The following is a 23,846-nucleotide window of genomic DNA, read 5'->3' on the forward strand; positions in this document are numbered from 1 at the left end:
AAACTTTTTCTTGAGCATTAAGTCTCTATTTTCTAGTTTCTGTTAAGGTCAAGTTGGGCAATGCTGCATTGTACACAGTGCTACTAAAGGGAGGGGGTTATTGCAATGGACTTCAACATGAAGCAAAAAGAAATAAAAATTAAATCCAGAGAATTTAGAGATACATTGATGCATGATTTGGACATCTGTCGGTGTCTACATTACGACTTAAATTGTACCCGGGAAGTCCTTTTAACCCTATGCCATAGCCTTCCACATAACCTGACATGCACCTCTTGAAAAATGTAACCACTTGTCAGGTCGATGCTGCCCGCAATGACTTGAATGGCGTACAGTGTAGCTGCAGCATAGGGTTAAAAAGGTGTTTCCAGTTACGCCATAGATTTCCTCCAGAAGTCTAGATCTAGCTTAACAGGCAGTTTATGCTTGCTGTTGTCATCAGTGCAGTGTGGTGCAGTGTCCCTTGGTATTGTTTTGCCTTGTGATGCACCTCACAGTTTTTTGTAACCTGGCATACGCAGTGCAGATGGACTGGAGGCACAAGCGCTCAGGTCAGTCTCTATGGGAATTTCTATGATACAGTTGGAAAAGTGCCAGTGTGTTGACCATGGCATTTACTTAGAGGCCTTGATAAAACATTAATAAACCATTCAAAGAATATTAAGAAACAGACTTTTAAAACAAAACTTTCAGCTTTGATGGATTATAAACATGGGCTGACATTTTTATACGGTGGTTCAGGAAAATGTTTGGAGTGTATTGTGAGGCATTTTGCTGTGAGTTTTGGAAGAAACCCAAACAGGTTAAGTGGTTAGTAAGTTTATATAAAATCTCATAATGAGGTTAAATATAGTTAAATGTTTAGATGTAAGTATAGAGGGAACACATTATGATTTTTGCTCACATTTGAGCTCCTCTCACCTTTTTGTGCTTGTTTGCCTCTAACAGTTACAGCAGCTGAGTGAGACTGCTGCGCTCACAGACAGAGCTCTGCGCTTCACATGACTATATTTACGATAGCGCCTCTCTATGAAATCACACAGACTGAAGAGTCAGGGATTACTTTTACAATGGGCATTACGTATTACTCTGTCAGTATATAAATATATATGTCAGAAAATGTGTAAAAATACTGTTATAACCTCAGAACATGTTCAACTACCAACACCTTGAATTTGGGAACTAGAATCAGTAATAAATTCTAACTGATAAGAAACACTGTAACATTAACATGTGAGTCACGTTACAATAAACGAGTTATCCAGTGTTTAATTTTGAAAACTGTCCTCTTTGAAGGCCCGCATTGTTATTCTGTACTCTGGAGGGGAGGGAGGTGGCTGTGGGGGTCTCAGTCCAAGCTGGGTGTTTCCCCCTCTGCACACAGGCCACCCAGCAGTTGAGCTCTCAGAAACCAAAGGCAAACAGACACGCTGGCTTATCAGAATGTTAAAAATCCCAGCATGCTGAGCAAAGGCGCTGAGCTCTAGCAGTTTTGAATCTGCTGTAGAAAGCATCATTATCAGCATTTATGGGGAGTGTTTACACTGAGGATCAGGTACTAGACACGGTTTATTCTGCTGTAAGTCAAGTGTTGTCATGAGAACAGTACATTAAAACAACATCAACAACAATGAAGAACTTACATATGAAGATTAAACACTTCCATTGATATGTTTTGCCTGGTCAGCATTAAAGGCCCACTGCTGCCAGCCTTTTCATGGTTCTGTTTTCAATTACTGGCCAAAAAAGGTAAAGAAAAAAAGATTAAAGATAAAATCATGTTGTTTTTCATCTTGGGAAAACAACAAAAAAAAACCTTTGTTTCACAAAACTGTGGCACCTTGATAAATAGAGAATGACAGGGCTTTCATGTAGCTGAAATGGGGATACCCTGAGCCTTGGCCTCTTTTTCATGCTGCATTGGAAGTGTTAAAACCAGAAAACTCTGATTTATCTGTCTTCCTTATTACAAATCTGTCTCAAGAGACGTTGGCCAAAGGAAATTAAAAGAAAGAAAGAAAGAAAGAAAAAGCTAGCGGAACAGAATCAAGATTTGGAATAGGGGCAGCAAGCATGAAAATCATCGCTCATTTCCCCCCGTGGCTCATGAATCAGAATCAGAATCAGAATCAGAATACTTTATTGATCCCTGGGGGAAATTATTTTTTGTTACAGTGCTCCATTTTAAACCAACATTAAGACAAGACAGACAATACGCTAACTAAGAATAGTACAATATATACATATATATACATACATACATACATAAGTCACTTATAAATAAATATTTGGAAAAGAAACGTGTAGTTGTAGCAGCAAACAGTGTGTTAAGTGGATGCGTTGTACAGGGAGATGGCCACAGGCAGGAATGATTTCCTGTGTCGTTCAGTGGTGCTTTTCGGTAATCTCAGTCTCTCACTGAACGAGCTCCTGTGACTGACCAACATGTCATGGAGTGGGTGGGAGGTGTTATCCAACATTGTCTTTATCTTGGACAGCATCCGCCTCTCCGACACCACCTGTGTGTTTCTCACTGGGTTGGTATGAGTCACTATAACTGGTGGCATTACTTGGAACCAGAAAATCATTTTGTATGTGTGAATTAGTTAGGGTTAGGCGCATCATTCTTAATACCCCACAACACAAATAGCGATCAGTCATATCAGCAGCCTTCTTTGCTTACCTGCTCGGTCAGAGGTGAAGCACTGAAATGATCAATTTGCTCGAGCTTGATACAGTACATGTTCTTATCTGTCTACTGAAGAATATTTCCTCTTACAAATATGAGCTGTTGTAAACAAGTGAAACCCCTTCGCTGACCTGTGGATTCATCGGAATAAAAATGGTCTTGTTATTTCCCTCTCAGGTAGGAGTTCATCTCTGGGCAAAAGCTTCAACTTGAGATTTGCAGTGCCGTTTCACAGCTAAGCCTGCTTGATGAAGCCCGAGGGGGCAGGCTCGCTCAAATTCTGGCTGCATCGAGATGTGAACGCAGTGGTTTGTTCTGTCATGCCCCCTCCATGATGGGAATTCAGCTATGAAGCTAAGACTCTTTGAGGCTCTGTTTGCACAGGACTAATATCACCTCGAGACATTCAGTGATTTGTAATGACTGCTGAGATCATCAGTGAATATGATCCTGTGTGAACCTGGCTCAGCTGGGACATAGCAAATCAAATTCTGAGAATTTCAGAGAGCTGTCGACTTTATGGTTGGGGATGGTGACAGGTTATATCTCATACCTTGTCTTTAATGGATTATGCAGTATGTTACTCAGGAGTTGTTTGCATTGTCAGACATATAATTGATTATGTTAACTCTCAGAGGCCTAAGTCCCCCTAACCTTAATATGTATATAGTGCTGTATAAAAAGTAGTATCTATCTATCTATCTATCTATCTATCTATCTATCTATCTGTCTGTCTGTCTGTCTGTCTGTCTGTCTGTCTGTCTGTCTGTCTGTCTGTCTGTCTGTCTGTCTGTCTGTCTGTCTGTCTGTCTGTCTGTCTGTCTGTCTGTCTGTCTGTCTGTCTGTCTGTCTGTCTGTCTGTCTGTCTGTCTGTCTGTCTGTCTGTCTGTCTGTCTGTCTGTCTGTCTGTCTGTCTGTCTGTCTGTCTGTCTGCCTGCCTGCCTGCCTGCCTGTCTGCCTGTCTATATTAGCACAATGCAGAATTATAGTTACTTGTCGCAGATGGTCATTTTAATGTCTTGTCTGGTGGTAATATAGCTCAGTACTGTCAAGTTTGAATAATTATTCTATATCTGATATTACAACTGATCACACAACCTTGGTGATGACGGGTAAAAATCAATCACCTAATCCCGGACATAACTCTAAACTGGTATCTGTGATTCATATGGAAGTTTTTGAACTGCAAATATAGTTGGAAATCAGTCCGCTGAGGAGATCAGAGAGCAAAGCCCAGTCTTTTACATTAATGTGTAGCTACCTTTGCTTTCCAGTCTTGGATATTAGATATCATATATCTAGTACTGCCTTGAAATACAATTTTATAGGCTTTGGAGCTTCAATAGTAATCTACAACGAATAATCAAACCTGCAAGTGAGGAAGGACGAAGAGGAGGGGAAGGGTGTTTCTATGTAAAATGATCATTCAGAGAAAAAAGTTAGAAGCAGCAGAAAACATTTCACTTTTTCTTCTCCCACTGTCCACTCTGTCACACTCTGAAGCTTTACTGTTTGCTCACACAGCAGAGATGTATAGAGAGAGAGTGAGAGAGCTCTTCCAATCCAATGACAAAGACTGAAAAGATTATGAAAAAGGGCTGATTTTTGTAGCCAAGTGAGCAAAGATGCAGTATACTTATACTGTTCACAAAACATACTTATTACAAACTAGTCTGTGCATTCAAAGCAAAGGTAGGAAACATTGCATGCGTGGGATTTGTGTGAGACATCTCAGGTGCAATTATCACTACCCCTCCCAAACCTAAAAATCTCTGGTTTAATCTCAATTAGTTCCGAAGGAAATGGATTATAAATTGTTTATTGTTACATTTTCTTACATCATCTGCTTGCATGTGCAAAGCACAGGCACAAACAGATAGGCACAGGCTGTACTTGCATTTATATAACACTTTTCTAATCTTACTGATGAGTCAGTCTCCATCCAGTCACCTGTTTTAGTTTGTTTGAAAGAGTTAAACATTATTAACTGTCAGCTGTTTAGATTACTCGTTATTTTTAAAGCCACATATTTGCTATCTATTTAAATGTGATGTGATAACAATACGGTCTGTTCTCTGTTTTTACTGCTGGTTGGACAAAATAAAACACCTGAAGCACTGCAGCTGTTGCCCTGGGCAGCAGAGCATTATTAAGACCTTTCTGAGCGTTTCCTGACATTCTGTACAGGAAATGCATTCATTAGTTTATGAAGAAAATAACCTGCAGATCGCCAGACTTCTACACTTCACACTGTGTTTTTGATTCAGTGTTTTTTTCGCTTCCTTCCGCACAGCATGTGGTCGGGGTTTCTACAAGTCTTCCTCGCAGGACCTTCAGTGCTCTCGCTGTCCGGTGCATAGCTTCAATGACCGCGAAGGCTCCTGGCGCTGTGACTGTGAGGACGGCTACTACCGAGCACTCTCTGACCCTCCGTCTGTGGCGTGCACAAGTAAGTCTGCCATGCTGCTGTATAAACGCAGCACAGATCACATGCATTTAAACAGCTACTAATGCAAGTGGAAAAACAACACACTCCAGAGCCTGATTTAGTCCTGTTCAGTCAGCCTGCAGTGGCCTCATGAAAGCCCCAGATGTGTTCCATAGCAGTTCCTCTGCAAATTATGTTTGCAAGCTTGCGTGTCTGTTTTGTGTCTTAGCTGGTTGCTAATGATGACAGGAGCAATTTGCCATTTCCCGTCTGAAAGATTGCAATTACGGTCGGCAGTGGCAGCCCATGCAGCAACCTGCATCTTCATTTGTCCTGGCCAGTGTAACAGCTCTGTGACAGCCATCGATGGCTTATTTACACAGGCTGGGGGATGCAGTTTGAATGGGTGGGGCTCATTTGCTTCCAGAGCTGTTCTCAAACATGTTTTTTTTTCAAAGTGCTACTACTGGATGTGTATTTATTTTCTTATTTTTTCTCCTTTGCTTTGAGCTACTGTGCATGGGAGAAGGCCATGTTAGCACTGTGCTTTATCTCTGGAGGTAAACTGGATCCCTAAACATAATCTGTGCACCTTATCTGTGTGCCTTCTTTCTGCTGATAATGTATCACTGCACAGGTTCACAGTCTTCTGGCTGTTAGATTTACACTTGTGCTGTTCTTCCTTTGCTGTTTCTATTAAGGAGACCTGATAAGTTAACATTTTAAAATGCTTTGTGCATGTGTTGGACAATTTGCATGCCCAGTCAACATCCTGAACAGCATTGCATTTTTGCTGCGCACCTAAAGTAGGCCAAGTCAGAATATCTAATATCTAAGTGTGTGTGTGTGTGTGTGTCTGTGTGTGTGTGTGTGTGTGAGAGAGAGAGAGAGAGAGAGAGAGAGAGAGATAGTTATTATGCAAATACAAAGAATTTTATACCATTGCATTGGCTTCTCTACGCATTAAATCAGAGAATCAAAACAGGGATTTAAGGGATTGGAGTTAAGATTTAATGTTGCAAATTCCATATGACAAAAGGATTCTTTGTTATTTATGGGCGTCTTTAAAAGCTCAGGCTCATTGAGCAGAGCCTCTGTCTCTGCCTGCCGCGAAAGCCTTTCCATCTATTTCAACATACAGTACTGTATTTACATTGCCAAGAGGGTGTGTCTGAGTATGCAGTCCATATAGTAATATAGTGGTAATTAAGTGCACTTTCAAAAGCTAGAATACTCAAAAAAATCATATGTTAGATATTACTGGCTACAGCTGCTGCATACCACTCTTACTCTTGCACACTAAATTGGTGTGACACAAGCTACAACATCAACAACAAATGATACTGAGTCATTGATAAAAGTATTTGACGCACTTAAATTATAAATGGCTGCTTTTAAAGTTGCTGGTTTTATTAGTATGTGGCTCATGTCATTTCCAAGGATGATTTACTGCAATTGCCTCAGGACCCCAGAACTCCTAGAGACCCCCCATAAATCTCCGCTCTCAGTGTCTTGGATGTCAAACAATGAATAGCAAATTTGTTTTTGAGTACACACATCCAAATCCAACGACAGGGGTGGTGGGAACACGAGGTTAATAAGAGCCACAAGCAAATTTTTCCCTTATTCCCGTGTAAAAATGGGAATTGTCATTTCCTATTTGTTCAAAAAGGGAAATAACAATCACAGCTTGATTCTCAAAAAGAATGGGATACAAGAGGCTAACTGCTACAGAATATGAGGCAAAATGCACCTAAAATCTGCTGCTGACCTACCTACCTGCTGTCAAGTAAAATGTAAGGTTAAGACTGCACAATATTAACCTAATAATGGCCAAATCTGAAGTATGGTGTTGGTGGAGCTTGAGAACTAAACTAAACTAGGCATGTCACTGTAAATGCACTGTAAAGACAAGGACTTAACTCCAGACCACAAACCACCAATCTTTCCATGTAGCACGGAGGCAACCATATAGATCTTGTTCTAAAAGACAGGTCCATTACTCTATTCTCCAACCATCCTAATCGGACGTTAATGTTTCACTCTAACATCCCCGACTGAACCGATCGAGAGCAGGACACACAGAACAGGGGAAAGTTCCTACTTTTTTTGAGTGTCCTCTGGCTGTTCCCATTTGGGCAATCACCTTGGCCAAGTACCGAAGTAATTACTGAAGTTGCCTATTGCACACTTTCCATTATTCATTTTCATTAACTTTGGGTCTACACTTAGTGACCCCATACCATTATATGTAAATATGTATTTTTGACTTCCTCCTCCTCATTTACGCAGCACAATTTTTTTACAGCTTTGTACGTGCATTTCCTCATTCATTGTTGGATTAAGTCACTGTGACCAATAGTCACTATGATTTTCTTTTTTTAAGCCTTATCCAGACCACGAGTGAATAGTAATTGAAAATGAATTTGCACTGCCTGAATAAATAGCTTGATTGACAGATTTTTTTTTTTTATAATAAGAGTTTGCTTATAATAAGCTATCGTATTGTAGGCCTTGGTAAAACAGTGAGATGGATCTCTGGCACACAGAGATTAAGGATGTGTCTATGAGGATTTGAGAGGAAATGAGATAAAGATGTAATATGGGGACATGAAAAGCCAAATCCATGTTGAATAAAGATGAGGGAACAAGTTCCAAAAACACAGCCTCAAAAACACTGTTTCCCATGTGGTATTTGCTAAGAGGGGGGTGGTATAAAGACATGCTTTTGTTTGTTGAATATTTGTCCACGCTATTCATATGCAAATATACATATACGTGTGTGTGTATATATATATATACATTATATATATATATATATATATATATATATATATATATATATATATATATATATATATATATATATATATATATATATACACACATACATACATACATACATACATATATGTGTGTGTGTGTGTGTGTGTGTGTGTGTGGAAGACCATCAGGAGCCTTTTTCTCCAGAGGCATAGCACACAGTGGAGTTGTTGACAGGTCAGAGTACTGGGCATCAATCATGCAACAGCTGTGAGCGGTGCTGGTGCAAGCAGGGACTGAAAGGAGCATTTGTGACTCGTTTCCTTCTCCCACCCTTACCCCCCACCCACTCCTCTTAAATGTGACACCTCAACAAGTTGATTCCATCTGAGGATCCATTCTAAATAGAGTTGCTAGGGGACAGAGAAAGAGCTGTTACCTGATATAAACCTGGCATAAAGGCATTTAGTGGCATGGGGCTTTGGTAAAATGCCCTTCATTGTCATGTGTGCAATTTTGTCATTACTCAAAGAACAAAAGGTGAGAGATAATGAACTACACTTTTCATTTAATGCCGTTAGAACAGAGAGGATGATTTAAAAAAAAATGTGTAGGATTGGAGTTGGATCTACTTCACTGAACCGATAACTCGGACCGAGACGCACGTCTAAATTCCGTGCCATTATTCACTTTTCTCATCCTGGCCCTGCACATGTAAATTCAATGTAAATCTCTGTATGTGTTTGGGTCCATGCTGTAATTAGAGGAGGCTATGTAAATACAGCCTGTTTCCATAAAATAATATTCTCAAACGCTACCACGTGTAAGGACATCTAAGAGAAAGGTTTGTCACCATTGTAGTCTCACAAAATGTTCAAGCTTTTTAGCAACTGAACAGTGAAATCCACGAGCCCTGCATTTGTACATCTGAGACACACCAAAACATAAATTGTTATAACGTAGACTTAGTCATTTGTCATTCATGTTGACATGCCATCATACACTCTCCAGATACTTGAGCCAAAAAGGAGCAAATCCAATATTGAAATCTTGGCAGTGGAAGTCGGAGGCCCCAAAAAACCCTCTTCTCTTTTCCTCTTTAGCATGTCTTCCCTCAAACAGGTTCTACTGCAGCCGCATCATTAGATGGAAGGTCAGAAGGTCATAGCGCACATTTGTAGAGTGACGAATACCTCATGGGTGATTTGAATACCACTCACCCCTGCCGTTCCTCTCTCCTCAGCTCCCCAATTAGAGCACAGCCAGGTAATAGGCTGTGCTATTAGCTGTTGAGGGTTAAGTTAGCCCAGAGCACCTCTCAAGGCTGATAAGCGGAAGATTCTTCTCTCCTAAGCCCAGATTTACTTGGGTCTTACAACTCTCTCCGAGTGGAGATGAAACATGACCTAAATTCATCTAATACTATCCTGTGCTTTCTATATGGTAGTTTAATAGCTGTTGTAGACGCATTTGCACAACCGAAGCCTTTTTCCTCTTACAGCTTTTTAGAGTGAGCGGCTTTTGTTTATCCTATAAAATGTCAACTTCTGCTTTAAAATCTGTGCCATGTTGACATGCAAATGTTGTAGGAGGAAATTTAAAGTGTGCTTGTACATATTTATGTAGAACCCCCCTCCCCACCCTCCCAAAACAGAAAAAAAACCCAGCAACAGAACAAGACACATGCACGCACTTACACAAACACTCTCACCGCTGCTTGGTCAGAGTTGGAGGGCAGCTAGCAAGTGATTGAGACATTTCAGGCTGTGGGGGCTGTGGCAGGCTAATCCGTGAAATGAAACTTGACTGGGAGGAGGGGTGAGAGGAGAGAACATGAAAAGATAAGACAGAGTGGGGGAGTGAGAGACAGAAAAAAAGAGTAAAAAGAAGAGGGAGAGTGACAAACCCCTGAGCTGTAAGGATGAGCAGACAGGCTGACAGTGGTGGGCTCTGTGCTGCAGGTGAAGCTGAGGCCAGAAGAGTTTGGTATTTCTGAGTGCAGACAGAGTACACTCAGAGAAACAAAGAGACGGCAGGGCAGATGAAGTAGAGCTGTTTCCAGGCCAGCCAAAGGAAGTTATCACTGGGTCTCCCCATAGAAGGCATGCTTGGTTCCGTAGCTCCGCACAGGCTGGCTGTTACAAAAGATTTACAGAATGTAGCCATTGAAAGGACAGTTTTAGTCACTGCTACTCGATTTGAAATATAGCAAGGTGTTTATAAGGGAAAGACAAAGCTCTTAGTGTAGTGTGCATCTGAACAAGACGACAAAACAGAAAGGTCACACACATCCAGGGCGAGTCTGATCTAATTTCCTTTTGCTTGTTGTTGCTGAAAAAATCATCACTTTCACCTGAGACCTGAAAGAGAGTGGCACGAGCAAAATGAGATGTTATCATGGTAGAATAAAAGATCCCTGAGGACTGGTCTGGAGGAAGGTTGGGGAAGTGTGTTTGCATGCACATGTGAGGGGGTGTGCGTGCGTGAGTCACACCCCCTCCTTTTGTGCACAAGGAAGATTGAGAGTGTGGGTCGAGTGTCAGCGCCAAGGCTGAAGTCGAGTGGCACTATTGGCAGTCACTCCTCTCCACTTCACCTGCCACAGGTGGCTCTTTCATCTTCCCAGCCCATAGCCTGGTTCTTATCTCGCCTGGTAATCATGAATATAGACGTTTCAGTCGAGCTGTTGATTCTAATGGGTAGAAAAAAGAAAAACAACCCAGTGCCGATTTAATAAGCTTGAATCTTGTGATGGTCCATAGGTTTTGCACTGAACGTATCCATTTTGTTAGGTAATGTCACAAATTGAATGAATCGAAGCGTCACCTAAGAAAACAGCACAGAATGAAGATGTTCACTAAAACATTCATAAACAAAGAATACAAGTTATATCATCTTTACTATGTCAGGGGGGATTTATTTATGTCAGCACCTGGGCCATAAAACCCAATAGTCTGGAATGTGAGAGGATGAAAGCAGCCGTTTGTTATTCATTGTTTTACAAGATGAGCTAATCTTTTCGCTTGTTATGTTAATATTTATGGGGAAATGGTCTGTGAGTGCTGCAGAGGTAGTCGTTATTCTAGTATATCAATTTGATTGGTATGCGACAGTTACAGGGTGGTAATAATCCAGGTTTAAATCTCGTTAATAAACGTTGTGGGTGAGTCAGGCTTCTTGAAAGCCACTACGTTTTATTGTGCTGCTGTCTATGTGATATAGTTTTTCAAAGGAAACCCTGGAAAGCCACTGTCTGCGGCTGGGATATTGGCTCCACGGCTTCTGATTTGCTGCTGAGTCTGAGGAGTAAACCATGCATCAATCATCAATCATGTCAGCAGCAGGTTTATGCTGTCACCAACAATCATTGTGTAATCAAAGCATTAACAGGGACAAATCACCAGCTATGAATGTGTGTTTTACAGCTAATACAGCTAATGCAGCTATACGACTTTAGGTTGATTCAAATTTAAAATAGGACAATTTGTTCATTGTGAACACATTGGCAACTTCAGAATGTTTGTAGCTTTTAACAATGGAAAGTGGTGAATACCTTGATTAATTATAATCAGATTTGCTAGCAGTTATTTAAACAGAACTGGTTAAAGCGCAGTCACAAAATCGTTGGCACTTAAAATGCATATTCTCCTGAATATTCTGAGATAAAACACTGATAGTTTGAACTTCTGATATTGCCATTTTTATTTGATTGCTGGAGAACACAAAAGGAAGAGGAGACTTGAAACCCCCTCACAATCCCACAAAATAAACAACAAGCAAACAAACCCAAGAAAAACCCAGTGCTGTAATATATCCTGATCTATTTGGATTGATCAGGATTGGACTTGCCACTTCACAGAGTCAACAATGCTAATGAAATAATGAAATAAAAGTGAAGTAGGTGTGCGCTGCTGCCGGTGTAGTAAGGAAAAAAGGAAGACATAGAAATCTGTCAAACGATCGTCTGCTGCTTGGATTCTCACTGACCTGACCTTCACTTCCTTTCATTATACCTGAATGACTTTTTCTAGATCTGAGTCTTATTATAATTGAGTGTCAGTGTTTGGATCTGGGGCTGGAGCTGGCCGTCCTCTATTAGCTATTTTTTCAGAGAACAATTAAAGTACATATCCAGCGAGTACAAATGCTTGACTGTCACTTTCCTTGGCACTCACTTGCTTTCTTGGCGTCCACCTCTGACAGGACCTCCCTCTGCACCACAGAACCTGGTCTACAACATCAACCAGACCACAGTTAGCCTGGAGTGGAGCCCACCGGCTGACACCGGCGGTCGCAACGACGTCACCTACAGGGTTATATGTCGCCGCTGCAGCTGGGAACCCGAGGAGTGTGTTCCGTGTGGGCTAAATGTGGGATACTCTCCCGCGCAGTCAGGATTAGTGGACACTTACGTGACCGCTGTGGATCTGCTCGCTCACGCCAACTACACTTTTGAGGTGGAGGCTGTCAACGGGGTGTCTGACCTCAGCCGCACGCAGAGGCTGTTTGCTGCAGTTAGCATTGCTACTGGCCAAGCAGGTAAAGAATTTTATTATTTATTTTTAATAATGCTGTCTTGCATTTAAACAACTTTGAACTGTGAGTTTTAATTGGTTAAAATTTTATGGAAATGCTGTGGAAAAAAATTTGTAGTGTTTCCTTTATTTAAAGATACACTCATCAAGCACCTAACGCTTAAATATTGTATCCTGTTTGTTTATAGTCTGTTGACACACACAATAACAAGTAGAAACTCTGAAAAATCTTTGTTTTACAAATGGTCTGATTATTTTCCCAAAATGTGGAAACAATTTCTTTTAAACTCAAGTTAAAAGTGTTTGTCTTCCACTAGCACGGAGCTCAGCCTTTGCTCCTACTAAGAGTGCATTTGACATTAGTACCGTGACGATTGACAGTATTAATTCTGAAAACCTCTCAAATGCTAACTACGTTAATGATTCCCCATTAACATTAATGGTCCCAGTCTGATATAATCCATAATATTTTTCAGTATGCATATTACCAAGATTAATTTAATGTGTATATCAGCACTACAGTGGCAAACGCTATTAGCTTAGCAAGGATGCTGTCTCCCAGCGGTACCTAAAGAGCTAGTCGTGTCTTTGCAGCTCATTCTCAAGGGAATCAGCCGTAATTAAAATGCTGTGTTTTGTAGTGACAAACTCTTAAGCCTTTTTTATTCATTATTTTTATGGATCCACTCAACAAGATTCCTCTTTCATGCTCGAGCATCCGTGAAACACAGTTGGCCCAAAAGACTGTAGTAATAAAAAAATAAGACTGCAAAGACAGTGTTGATGCTTTAGCTGCCAATATAACGTCTTTCTCTGGATAACTACACCTGCTGCTTTTAAATCACCATCATTTTAGTCGTTAGGAATGCTGCATATTTATCACTTCTCTCTTTGTAAATGCCTGCCTGCTGTTGTCTGCTATCAAAAGCAGAATCTTTTCTCGTATACAAGCTCTAGTGACAGAGGTGATCAGCTGAACGCATGTGCCCAGGTTTGTCAAAGAGACCTAAGCTAGAATGTGCCAGGGTGTTGAATGGCCAAGGACACAAGGACACCAGGAGGAGGATAATCACATGCTCCTTTGGACTTGCCCGTAATTATACGTGGCATGTTGACAACACACAATTACTCAGTTAACCTGGTGGAATATTAGGCCATTAGCTATTGTGAAAAAGAGCAGTGTTCTTTGCCAAGATGTTGTCATGTTCATAATTTTGAGTAAGTAGCAGCATTTAACATGCCTTAACTCTATAAACACAGCATTTGGGCTATATGAATCGACTTTTGTTGGTTAATTCCTTGATGTTTCAATATTAAATGCTTTTTTTGCCTTTGTTTTATGGCTTGGGTTTGGAAAAGTCTCTGAAATTTTATTTCAGCCATGACGCAATACTAAAAGTCTTCTTTGAAACCCAGACTAATCAAATTCATTCAGGGTTAGCAGTTCTTCATGGCAAGACGACCCTCTCCATCTGTTCAATGGTAGGACAGCAGGACAGAATAATACCTTTAATATGAAGGCTGGAATTACAGAAGACTGCACTGAAAAGAATAAATTAAGTGTGCAGAGGAAAAATCAGCACTGGTTTAATATGTTTTTTTTTTTCATTCACAGCATAACTGAGTGATGTATTTAATAAGAAGTCAGTATTTGTCCAACATTTATCTAACCCCAGATGACTTTTTTTTTCAACAAGTGTGCCAGAGTGATAGAATGACTGAGACTGAAGTTTGTTTGTGTCACGTGACTTCATTTTACCATTGAAACCCAACTATTTAACTCTTGTCTGGCCATTTTGTGAAGATTGGGGTAAGAAAATAGTATTTATTCTCTTAATCAGTATTAATTAAGGACATGAGTAAAGTTCATGTAGAAATTAGATCCTCTATGAGATTTATTGTCTCTGGGATGTTTAATGGAAGCTCTATTTTTGCTTGGTTTAATAGAAAGAGGGTCAAAACTTGCATTAGTTTAAGCCCATCCTGTCAGCACTTGCTTTAACTGGGAGGCCTTATATAGATGTGAACGTTCTCATTTACACTCTTCAGCAGATGTTAGCTCCTTTTTGCCAGACTCGCAGTTCCACTGCTCTCTGGACTATTGGGGAATGCTTAAGATTTCAGAACTTCTTAAAATAACTGGCAAGCAGACATGGCCACTTATTAGAGAATCACTGCGATATTAGAGTCATTAGAGTCTGAATCATCATTCAGAGTCGACTAAACTTTAGAGAAGGACCATATCAGTGAAAGAACCTTGAAAAGGAAACGGCCCTCTCTCCATCCCTCCCATTGCCTTCTGCTAAATGATAATCAGCAAGCACATAGACTCGTAGCTAGGGACTGGGGAAATGAACGAGTCTGTGAATACAGATGGTGATCCATCTGATGAGGAATTCACACCTCCCGTAATTATACCAAAGGAAGTGTCTGGAGCAAGGCTGGAGCTACATAAGATTCTGACTGCTTATTGTTCCCAGAAACCTAATTGCCTCTCAGATTTGTCTTAAATGAGTTTAAGTAGAGGCTGTAAGTTAGTAAGCTTGATTTCTTCAGCTCCGTCTTTGTAGTTTCAATAGAAATTCTTCAAGTTGAGGATTTTTGCTATCGTTGCTGCCTGCTTTATGCTGAAAGTTAAGAGTGTGATTCAATCAGCACTCCATTGTGAGCTGACTGTGCTGCACAGCCAACCTCAGAGGCCCGCAGAGGTCCTTCGTGCCTTAGCTTTCCTCGAGCACACTTATAAACAAGGCCTTTTGTTCTACCAGCCACTTGTAAGTTGGCCCTGTTCATAGAATTACCATTAATATTTATTCAAGCGAGGTGTTCGCATGTCTGAGCTAGAAAAATCCACAGTAGAGAGGGGCACAGAAATAGGATCGAAAATTGGTTATGGGAACGGCTGCAGGACCTGCGTTTGTGTGTACATGATGTGTACACCTGTTCAGCACAAGACCAGTGTAATGGGGTTTAGGTGCAATCAGTTACTTGTATAAACACTATGGAGTGGAAGGAAGAGCCCGTGGAAATTGATTTTAATGTCGAATGCTTGCCAGCAGCACAAAGCCTGTTACCCTCATACAGAAGCTGTTACAATAGTGCTCTAAACTATTCACAGGTTTATTCATAGCAGGGAACAGGGAATGCTACTTAATGCTGTAATCTTGACTGCCATGAGTTTACCTAGAAATCCTTTAATGCCATCTAATAAGAGACATTTCAAATATCTGGTGCAGATACAGACAAACATAATGATTAAGACATGTTATTTTGATGCTTGATAACATTTTATTTAGACATAAGTATTTGGTATTAATGCAGATTTAGAAGGGTTTTGTTTTTAGCATACCTCCTTAACAACAGAATGTCTTTACTTTGAAGTAAACTGCACAGAAAGCAAAGTAACAGTTTACCTTTTCTATATACGGGGCCCAATGCTTACAGAAACCAGGTCCCAGCAGTATTAATGCATTAGTTTAAATGAATCAACACCTTCAAGTCATTCTGTCAAAATCCCTGAATCACAGGTTGAGGATGAGGAGTGGCTGCAATCTTTTACTCTAGCTTATCAGTCAGCCAAAGACCTGGACAGTTTTTAAAGCCTGACTGTTAAGGCCTTTACAGAAAATTGAAAATATTTTTTTCGGACTCCCCTGCTCTTAATGCAGCCATTTACACCAACTTCGTAATTTTACTGGACAGTAGAATTAAGATAAGATAAGATAAGATAAGATAACTCTTTATTGTCATTGCACAGTCATACATAGTACAGTAGTACAATGAAATTGGAAAAACTGTCCTACGTCGGCACTACATATAACACAACACGACACGATATGACACATCACAACGTAACAAACAACACAACACAGTATATTAACTTAGTATAAAAAAGAAGAATAAGTGTATGTGTATTGCACACTGTTATTATTGCACATTAATTATTATTGCACCTTGTTATAAATATAAATATAAATATTAATATAAATTAACAGATATAACCAATCAGATTACTGCATTTGGCAACAAGTGTGCTTGTAATTCAAAAAATGTGCGCCAGTATTGTATACAGAATGAGATGGAAGTAGTAAGATAATCCTATTTTACTTCAGACACAGCTATATGCTGCTCCAGGTCAGTCAGCTCGGATGCAGTCCCTTCAAGGTAAACCGCTAAAGTTGAATCACATCATTATACAGCAGTGTTTTGTTCTACAGCTCAGTACAAAGGTCAGCTTATTAGGGGGGCTAATAATATTTTCTTTCGGAAAAAATTCTGCTATTGTGTGTATGCCTTCTGAAAAATGTGTGTTTCAAAAAGCTATGTTAAAAAAAAAAACACTTAATATTTCATATGGGGATTCATAATTTTGTCCTCATCTTTAGATGGGAAAAGCAAGCACAGGCTTGTAAATAATAGCACTTAATTTTTATTAGGGTTAACTTTAACTTTGTATTTACCTGAATAAACCAAAGTCCTGCTTTGTAGTACACACCTCTGGAAGCAACTGCTAAGAATTAGCATTTTATAAAAGATATTAAAATTCAGTTTAAATCAAATTGAACTGGATGCTTGAAATCTTATGTTGCATACAACTTTAACTGAAAGAGTTCAACAAAACGAGGCATCCCTTGGGGTCCCGATTACTCTTTCTGCCAACTGTCCAGATAAAGATAAAAGAAGACCACTCAGAATGTTTCACATTGATTATCAGACTTTATGTTTTCTCAATGAATAAAAACCGATACTTACGAATTGGTGTACTAAGCAATGCTACTAATTCCATGTCAAAAATGGCCTGTAATGAGGTGCAGGTGATGGGATTTCTGCTCTGTGCTCTAGTGACTGTAGTTCTGGCAGCATTGGGACGAAGCATGAAAACATCTGGGTGTTTTCTGCATTACGAACTAAATACAAACTAAATGTGAATTCTAGTGACTGTGCAGTGCACAATTTGCACTGTTATAGCTTTGCAGCTGGGCACAATGCATGGGATTTGCTCCAGTAAGTGGAAGAATTGATGGGTGGATGACACTTTTTGGGGCTGTGGCTCGGAGCCTGGCCTGGTTCGGCTGTGCATTAAGCATGGGTTGCCACAGTGATATAGCAGGGTGAAGGGACTGAAGGCTTTGTGACACTGAGGATTTTGACTTTCCGCTCGCCATGCTTGACTCATTGTTTTTAATTTGTTTTAACTGTGCTTATTTTTCTGTTTTGTAATCAATAATAATAATAATAATTATTATTATTATTATTATTATTGCTGTTGTTGTTGCTTGAATGCCTTAAAGGAACTTTGAGATTGACTTTAAATCCCTAGAATATTATGATCATCATTGCAAGACATCGGATGAGACTGACTCTTAACTTTTACAACAATCACACTTTTCTCATTACACGAGAAGCTGGGTTATCTTCTGTTTATTTTTAGCCATTCTTCGGTTCATTTGTTGTGCAACACTGTGTGAATGTAGGATGATGTTATAGTCCCCCTCATGTACAAACCTACTTAAACATTCAGAGAGAACAACAGGCTATTTCCTTTAGTACAGTCTCTCAGCACAAAAGGAAAAAGAAGAAGAATTGCAAAGAGGCACATAAGAATGTAAGCAGAGCATTTTACTTTGATCTGAAAAGGCTTTGTGCCTTTGCACTGCGTGAGAAGCAAATATTCCCATTTAGTTTGGCCGTTTTCTGATTCACTGTCCTCCAGCAGTTTAGAAAGGACGATAGCGTTGTTTTATACATGGTTTGATAATTGTTTACAGCTACGAGGGATGCTTCGTGTGCAAGGAATCGATACTCAATGGTAACCTATATGTCCATTTTATATGCATTCAATCATCACTAAAAGGATATTGTTCAGCGCATTTGTGAAAGTAACACTTGGGGAACAATAAGAGCATTGATTTATCCCTTTTTGTGTTCTAATCTGCCGTGGTGGCCTTAAACAGAAGGATTGATTGATTCTGAGGAGTCCCCACTGACCAGTGCCAGCCAGTGTAATTTTCTAGTTAAGCGGATCCCCCTTTGTAGCATTTGTCCCCGGTTTTACGTTACCTGGGAACCCATTCTTTTTAAACACGGCCCCTGCCCCCGCCCCCCAGCATCCAACATGCTTGCAGTAATTTGATGAGAGCCAGGCAAAGCACTAAGATTCAACAGCTGCAATAAAACTGCGGTGGTCTCAATGCAGCAGCTCAGAGCACTTAACCTGTAGCTTTTCTGTAAATGCCTCCTGATTTGTCTGTCACCCAATCCGTCAGCAATGAATAATTTTCATGGAAGGTGCACTTTAATTACTTTCCCATTTTAAATGGCATTATCGTGGCCTATCTAGGTAATTAATCTCACCGAGTATCCTGTTTCAGCCTTTTATTGCTGGCAGACGAGCTCCCTAAATCCCCCCCGAATCTGCTGTGCTTGAATGAGCCCTCCCTCACAGAAGCTGGCGTCGCCTCTTTCCCCTTCACTTGGTCCCTATCGGAAGCGTTGGACAGTTCTTTCTTTCGGAGCAGGCGGCCTGTCAGAGCAACTGGCTGTTTCGCCACCTTGGAAAGGACACAAACAGACACATCCATGCAGGGCTGCAGGAAAGAACTGGCCACAGTCACAACGGATTTAGTGAGCCGATTCAATTTTATGTTGGTATTCAGGATCCGTCAACAAATTGCGTGAAAACTCCCAACAATGAATATACCCTTTTAACAAGTCTCCTAAATCTTCCTTCTGTGTGTGACAGAATTTCACTTTTGTCTAAAACGAATAAAACCAAATCATGGCAGCATCTTTCTACATTACCTCGAATGCACAAATTGCACTCGATATGGACTATGTCTCACACAGCTTTAAGTATCCACTTAATCACCAAATATAGATTCTTGCGCAGCCAAAAGTAGTTCCTGCAATGTTTTTCTTCTATTGGTGGTACCCAGGCATTTAAAGCAATGGTGGACTCAGGAAATGTAATGCATTGAGAGCAAGGCTAAAACAAGGAATCAGCTGAATATATAGAAATCTCTCTATAACAGCTGGCTCATGGGTCTCAGATTATTGGAGGTGAGGCCTGGCATGCAGTGGTTGTCTTTTAATGCTTTTTTGTCAAAACTTTACCCCGAGTTAGAAAAAGTCTTCCCAGTTAAAGTGGATGTTTTGGTTTGACAGCATCATTAGAGGAAAGGTCACAGAGAGTCTGAAATAGAGAGGCTTTATTCCTTGGGGAACATTAGTGAATTTTAGAGAAACGCTGAATTTTGGGGAGTGACTAGAACTTAAATATAAGTTCTAGGTGTCCGCTTCTATTCCTGGCTAATGTCCTATCATTTTCTACATTCTCTGTTATAATAACATTTCAAAGAAAAACATACTGAAATTTCCTTTCTATACAGAAAGGAAATTTCAGTATGTTTTTCTTTGAAATGTTATTACTTTCTATCGATTTTGTTTCCATACATGCTCTGTCTGCTTTTCTGTCTACTTTTGAATGCAGCATTATTAATTTGGTACATTTGCAGGGAGAGCAATGACTTCATCCTGAAAATTCTGATGTTTTAGGTTTAGCTGGAGTGCTGATTCACATTCATTTTCATCCTATAGGGTCCTTTCCCCTGGAGCAGACACAGAAACACCTTAAATTATTCAGGGCTATGCAAGGCACCAGAAAGAGATTGAGGCAATGTTTTTGTGTTTATTTTTTGGCAGTCTATCTGCGTTTACCTTCCACGACTTTCAGTTAGACCCTCACCTTTCTTGAATCACTTCTTTTCTTCTCACAGATGGCGGCTGCTCTCATTTATCCGCTGAAACATTTGACAGGTCTTTCTTGGCCACTAAACAACTTTCTGTACACTCGCACTTATCAATATTTAGGGAGCATTACGTTTTTGCTTCTGTAGTCTATGATATCTTAAACTCTTGTGCAAACAAAGATTTATCTGGCTGCATAAAGCAGGAAGTTTGGACGTGGACGTGTTTGACTAGACTCGGCTGCACATTTATATTCTGGCGACGGGCTGGCCAAATGACAGGCCCCAAAGTTAAAGGTTGTGAATCCAAGTCGCAGAATATTCTCTTGAAGTGTCTTTAACGGTTAATCTGCTCTCTTGCTGTGGATAATTGAGGCAAAGTATTCAAAGTGTCAGCAAGGCTCAGATTGTTATGGTCGCTGTGTCAGTAGCTCTGTCTTTATGTCAAGCAAATCTAATCTTCTCATGGGAAAAGAAAGATTCTTTGGCTTTGTTTTTGCATGTGAGATGCGACGTTTTTGGTATTTTAATTGCAAACAATTAGTTGATAAAGGAAGTTGATAATATTACCTTATTTGTGGGAAAACTATCTGTTTATATATATTTATTCCAGGGAAGAGGCAGATTTGGCATATGACATGGAAGCTATGATTTCTTGTTGAATTCAGTGTTTGCCGGGCATTTTTATCAAATGAAAGTACATGGTACATGGGAGTGATAGCAGCCATACTGAGAGATTGTACAGACCGGTCGTACCATCACTGGAAGTAGCCTTAGAAAACTCTGAATTTATGGGGGACTATGTTACTGTTAAGGCTGTGAGGATGACAATATCCAGTTCACCTTTTTTGGGGATGCATAAGAAAACTGATTTTTAATATAATGCTTCATTAAAGTGTAAAGTAAGTAATTCATTTAAACAAGCTTAAAGAAGCCTTATCTAAATAAGGCTTCTTTAAGCTTATATAAGAGCAACAGAAATATGTTTCAGCCTGAATTTTCCAGATTAAGTCACCTCGGCCCTGTCTGTGCCACCTCCACCTCTGTGGTGACAGATCACGAGCAGAGTATTCTCTCTGTGAAATTACAGACCTGAGGGGCAGCTGATGAGAAATGTCACTGTCGACAAAAATGGAACTCTAATATATTCCATCACAGGTTTGTTGGACACTTATTAATGTCTCTCAGTGAGTGCTACTAATTAAGGCAGTCAGTCTGGTGCAGCAGATGAGGCGTGGGACAAATAACAGTGTGACCTGAGAACAAAAGAGCTGTGATGAGACTATACATATTTAGCAGAGCTATGAAGCACCCAGAGCACAGTGTTCAGGCTGACAAAAAAAGCCTTTTCCTGTGGTGGAGCAACACACCTGATATTCATAATCTGTCTTAAAACGTCGGTCTTTGTTAGATGTTTTCATTTTTTACGACCATTATTGTTTTTCCTCTCTTATTAAAGAGTTGTATTGCTACCACGTGTTACTGTTATTTCCTTTATTGTGATGAGATTTAGCTGCTTTAATGTGGTTTCAAATCTGAGATGCTGACACATCGGAATTAAAGAAAAGAGATGGGAAATTCATGGAAATTCACTTTCAGACAATGCTGGCTGCGGTTGCAGCGCTGGCCGGTTGCTGTGTGCATTATTTTTTATAGAAAGTTACAGATACTGCAAGTTCTAACATTACAGTTCTAACAATATTTTAAATTAATTCTGATAACATATTAAACATTTGAGCAAAGCCTAGTTCTGGAAGACGTGTTGATTCACTGCTTTCCTTCTCTTTGATTTTATAGTGAAGCATATCTTCAGTGTTTACCCCACGGCCGCATGCAGCAATCAATTTGTAGCTCACTCTAGGCTGAATCAACCTATGATTGAGGCTTTACAGACTAAACAGTTCATCAAGTAATCAGGAAAGAATTTGATTGGTTACTGGCAATGGTGCAGCCAACCAGTTTTAAAAATGTGAACTGGAGTTTCTATATTTAAAGCGTCTGTGTTTTCGAGTGCTGATCAGCCAGTGAAGGCAGCCTGCTTTGACTGTGGAATGCAGCTGCCCTCTGTTTAGTGCCCGTGGGTTGCCGTAATGCCTCGGTAACTTCCCAACTTTCCCTCTTTGTCTTTCTTTATCTACTCACTTGCTTGCACTCTGTCTGTTCTCTCATATGTATTCTTGCTGAAGTGCACAAACCTATCACACACACCCAGTCAGCGTGCACCTGTGACTCCTCGAGCCTCTCTTTATATGGAACACATGCTCAGGAATGTCACAGCACTGGCTGCAAATGGCTTCGGCACTTTGCGATAGAGCCATTTGAGTGTTTCATTTCCTGCCGAAGGAGTTAAAAGGACTTCCAAGGGTAATAAAAGCCAAGTGGGATTGCATGCCGTAGGTGCCCATAGCAGAGAATTCTCCTTACTGGACAAACACACAGCAGGAATCTTTCATCAACAGCTAAACTTTGATCATAAGGGAGGGGGGGTTGTGTGTGGGTTTTTGTTTTTTTAGGTTTTTTTAGATTTTTTGAGTGTTTACAACCTTTTATCTCATTCTTTTGATTCTCTACTGTACATTATCCCCCTACTATAAAGGCTGGCAGAAGAAGATGGCACATTTAACACCTGAAGAGTGATATATTTATTACCAAGATGTGTTGCTGAACAAAGCATGCAGTTTGTCGTTTGTCTGGCTTACTTTGAACAGAGTTATTTATCACCTGTAGGCATCACAGCTGTGGCAGAGAAACAAGAACCTCTGTAAATGTCAGTGTTTTGGGTTCCATAACAATAATAGAGAATCCACTTGAGCATATTTTTACATTTATTTTCAAAGTATGGCGTTACAGTAATAATCCAGCTATAGAGCATTCGGAAACATTTTGGAATATGTTAAAAATAAATGTTATGTGAATAGCTGAAGAATAATATGTCACTGAAACAATGAAAGAGACAATAGGATAGGAATAAATAGTGGAGCACTCGTTTGGGTCTGTAAGTAGGAATGAATAAACATAACCTTTGTAGAATCAGTTGATATTATTTTGAGATGCATTTATATTTGTGTTGACTCCCTTCAACATGCTTGTTTTTCCTTCTTTCATAAAGTCTATGAAATAGTTTGCGGTTGCAGTGCTGGCAGAGGTCGGCATTGTGTAACACAGTCATGCATTGTGGTTGCAGGGTGGGTGTGTGAGGACTTTTTTGGGGGGTCTGTGAGCATTGCTCACTGGTGCTTTGTGAGATAAAAAAGAATGGTGGGAGACTGACAGCTCGGCTTTTTTCCGTCTTTCATTGTCTCATCAGCATACTGTCTCCTGCAGTGAGGAAAACTAATTATGTCTTCAACCCCTGCTTCACCCCCCTCCCCTTTTATTCAGATCATCACACTTGGAAATCATAATGAGTTTGTGTCAGACCACTTTGCCTTTTAGAAAGGAAGAGGGGGAAAATTCCGAAAAGTCCATTTGCCTTCGCTCAAACAAGCTGCCGGCAATTACAGGCAACCTTTCAACCCTCCGAAGCTGTCGTCTCGAATTCTTTCAGGCCCCGACCAAAAAAGTTGTGGACCTGCACACCTGCTAGCTTCCTTGTCTGCGGTCGTACGCCTTTAAACCAGAGCTGTACCAAAACCTTTTTGTTATCAAAGCAGAGGAAGTGTGTGACAGCCATCTGGCAGGCTGCT

The 23,846-nt window shown here is 40.2% G+C and overlaps 1 protein-coding gene across 3 annotated transcripts in view; it reads left to right on the plus strand.

Moving 5' to 3' along the window:
- The window catches only part of epha7 (eph receptor A7), an 85,949-nt gene that overhangs the window by 16,713 nt on the left and 45,390 nt on the right, over nucleotides 1-23,846 (plus strand). For all 3 annotated transcript variants that reach the window (XM_085372233.1, XM_085372231.1, XM_085372232.1), the window contains exons 4-5: nucleotides 4,983-5,138; nucleotides 12,084-12,419. In XM_085372233.1, the coding sequence (XP_085228359.1) occupies nucleotides 4,983-5,138; nucleotides 12,084-12,419 (492 nt within the window). The remainder of the gene's footprint in view (nucleotides 1-4,982; nucleotides 5,139-12,083; nucleotides 12,420-23,846) is intronic.

Source organism: Diplotaxodon limnothrissa, linkage group LG15 (genome assembly GCF_057381915.1).
Source record: "Diplotaxodon limnothrissa isolate DT_005_m linkage group LG15, D_limnothrissa_male_GT1.1, whole genome shotgun sequence".
NCBI lineage: Eukaryota > Metazoa > Chordata > Actinopteri > Cichliformes > Cichlidae > Diplotaxodon > Diplotaxodon limnothrissa.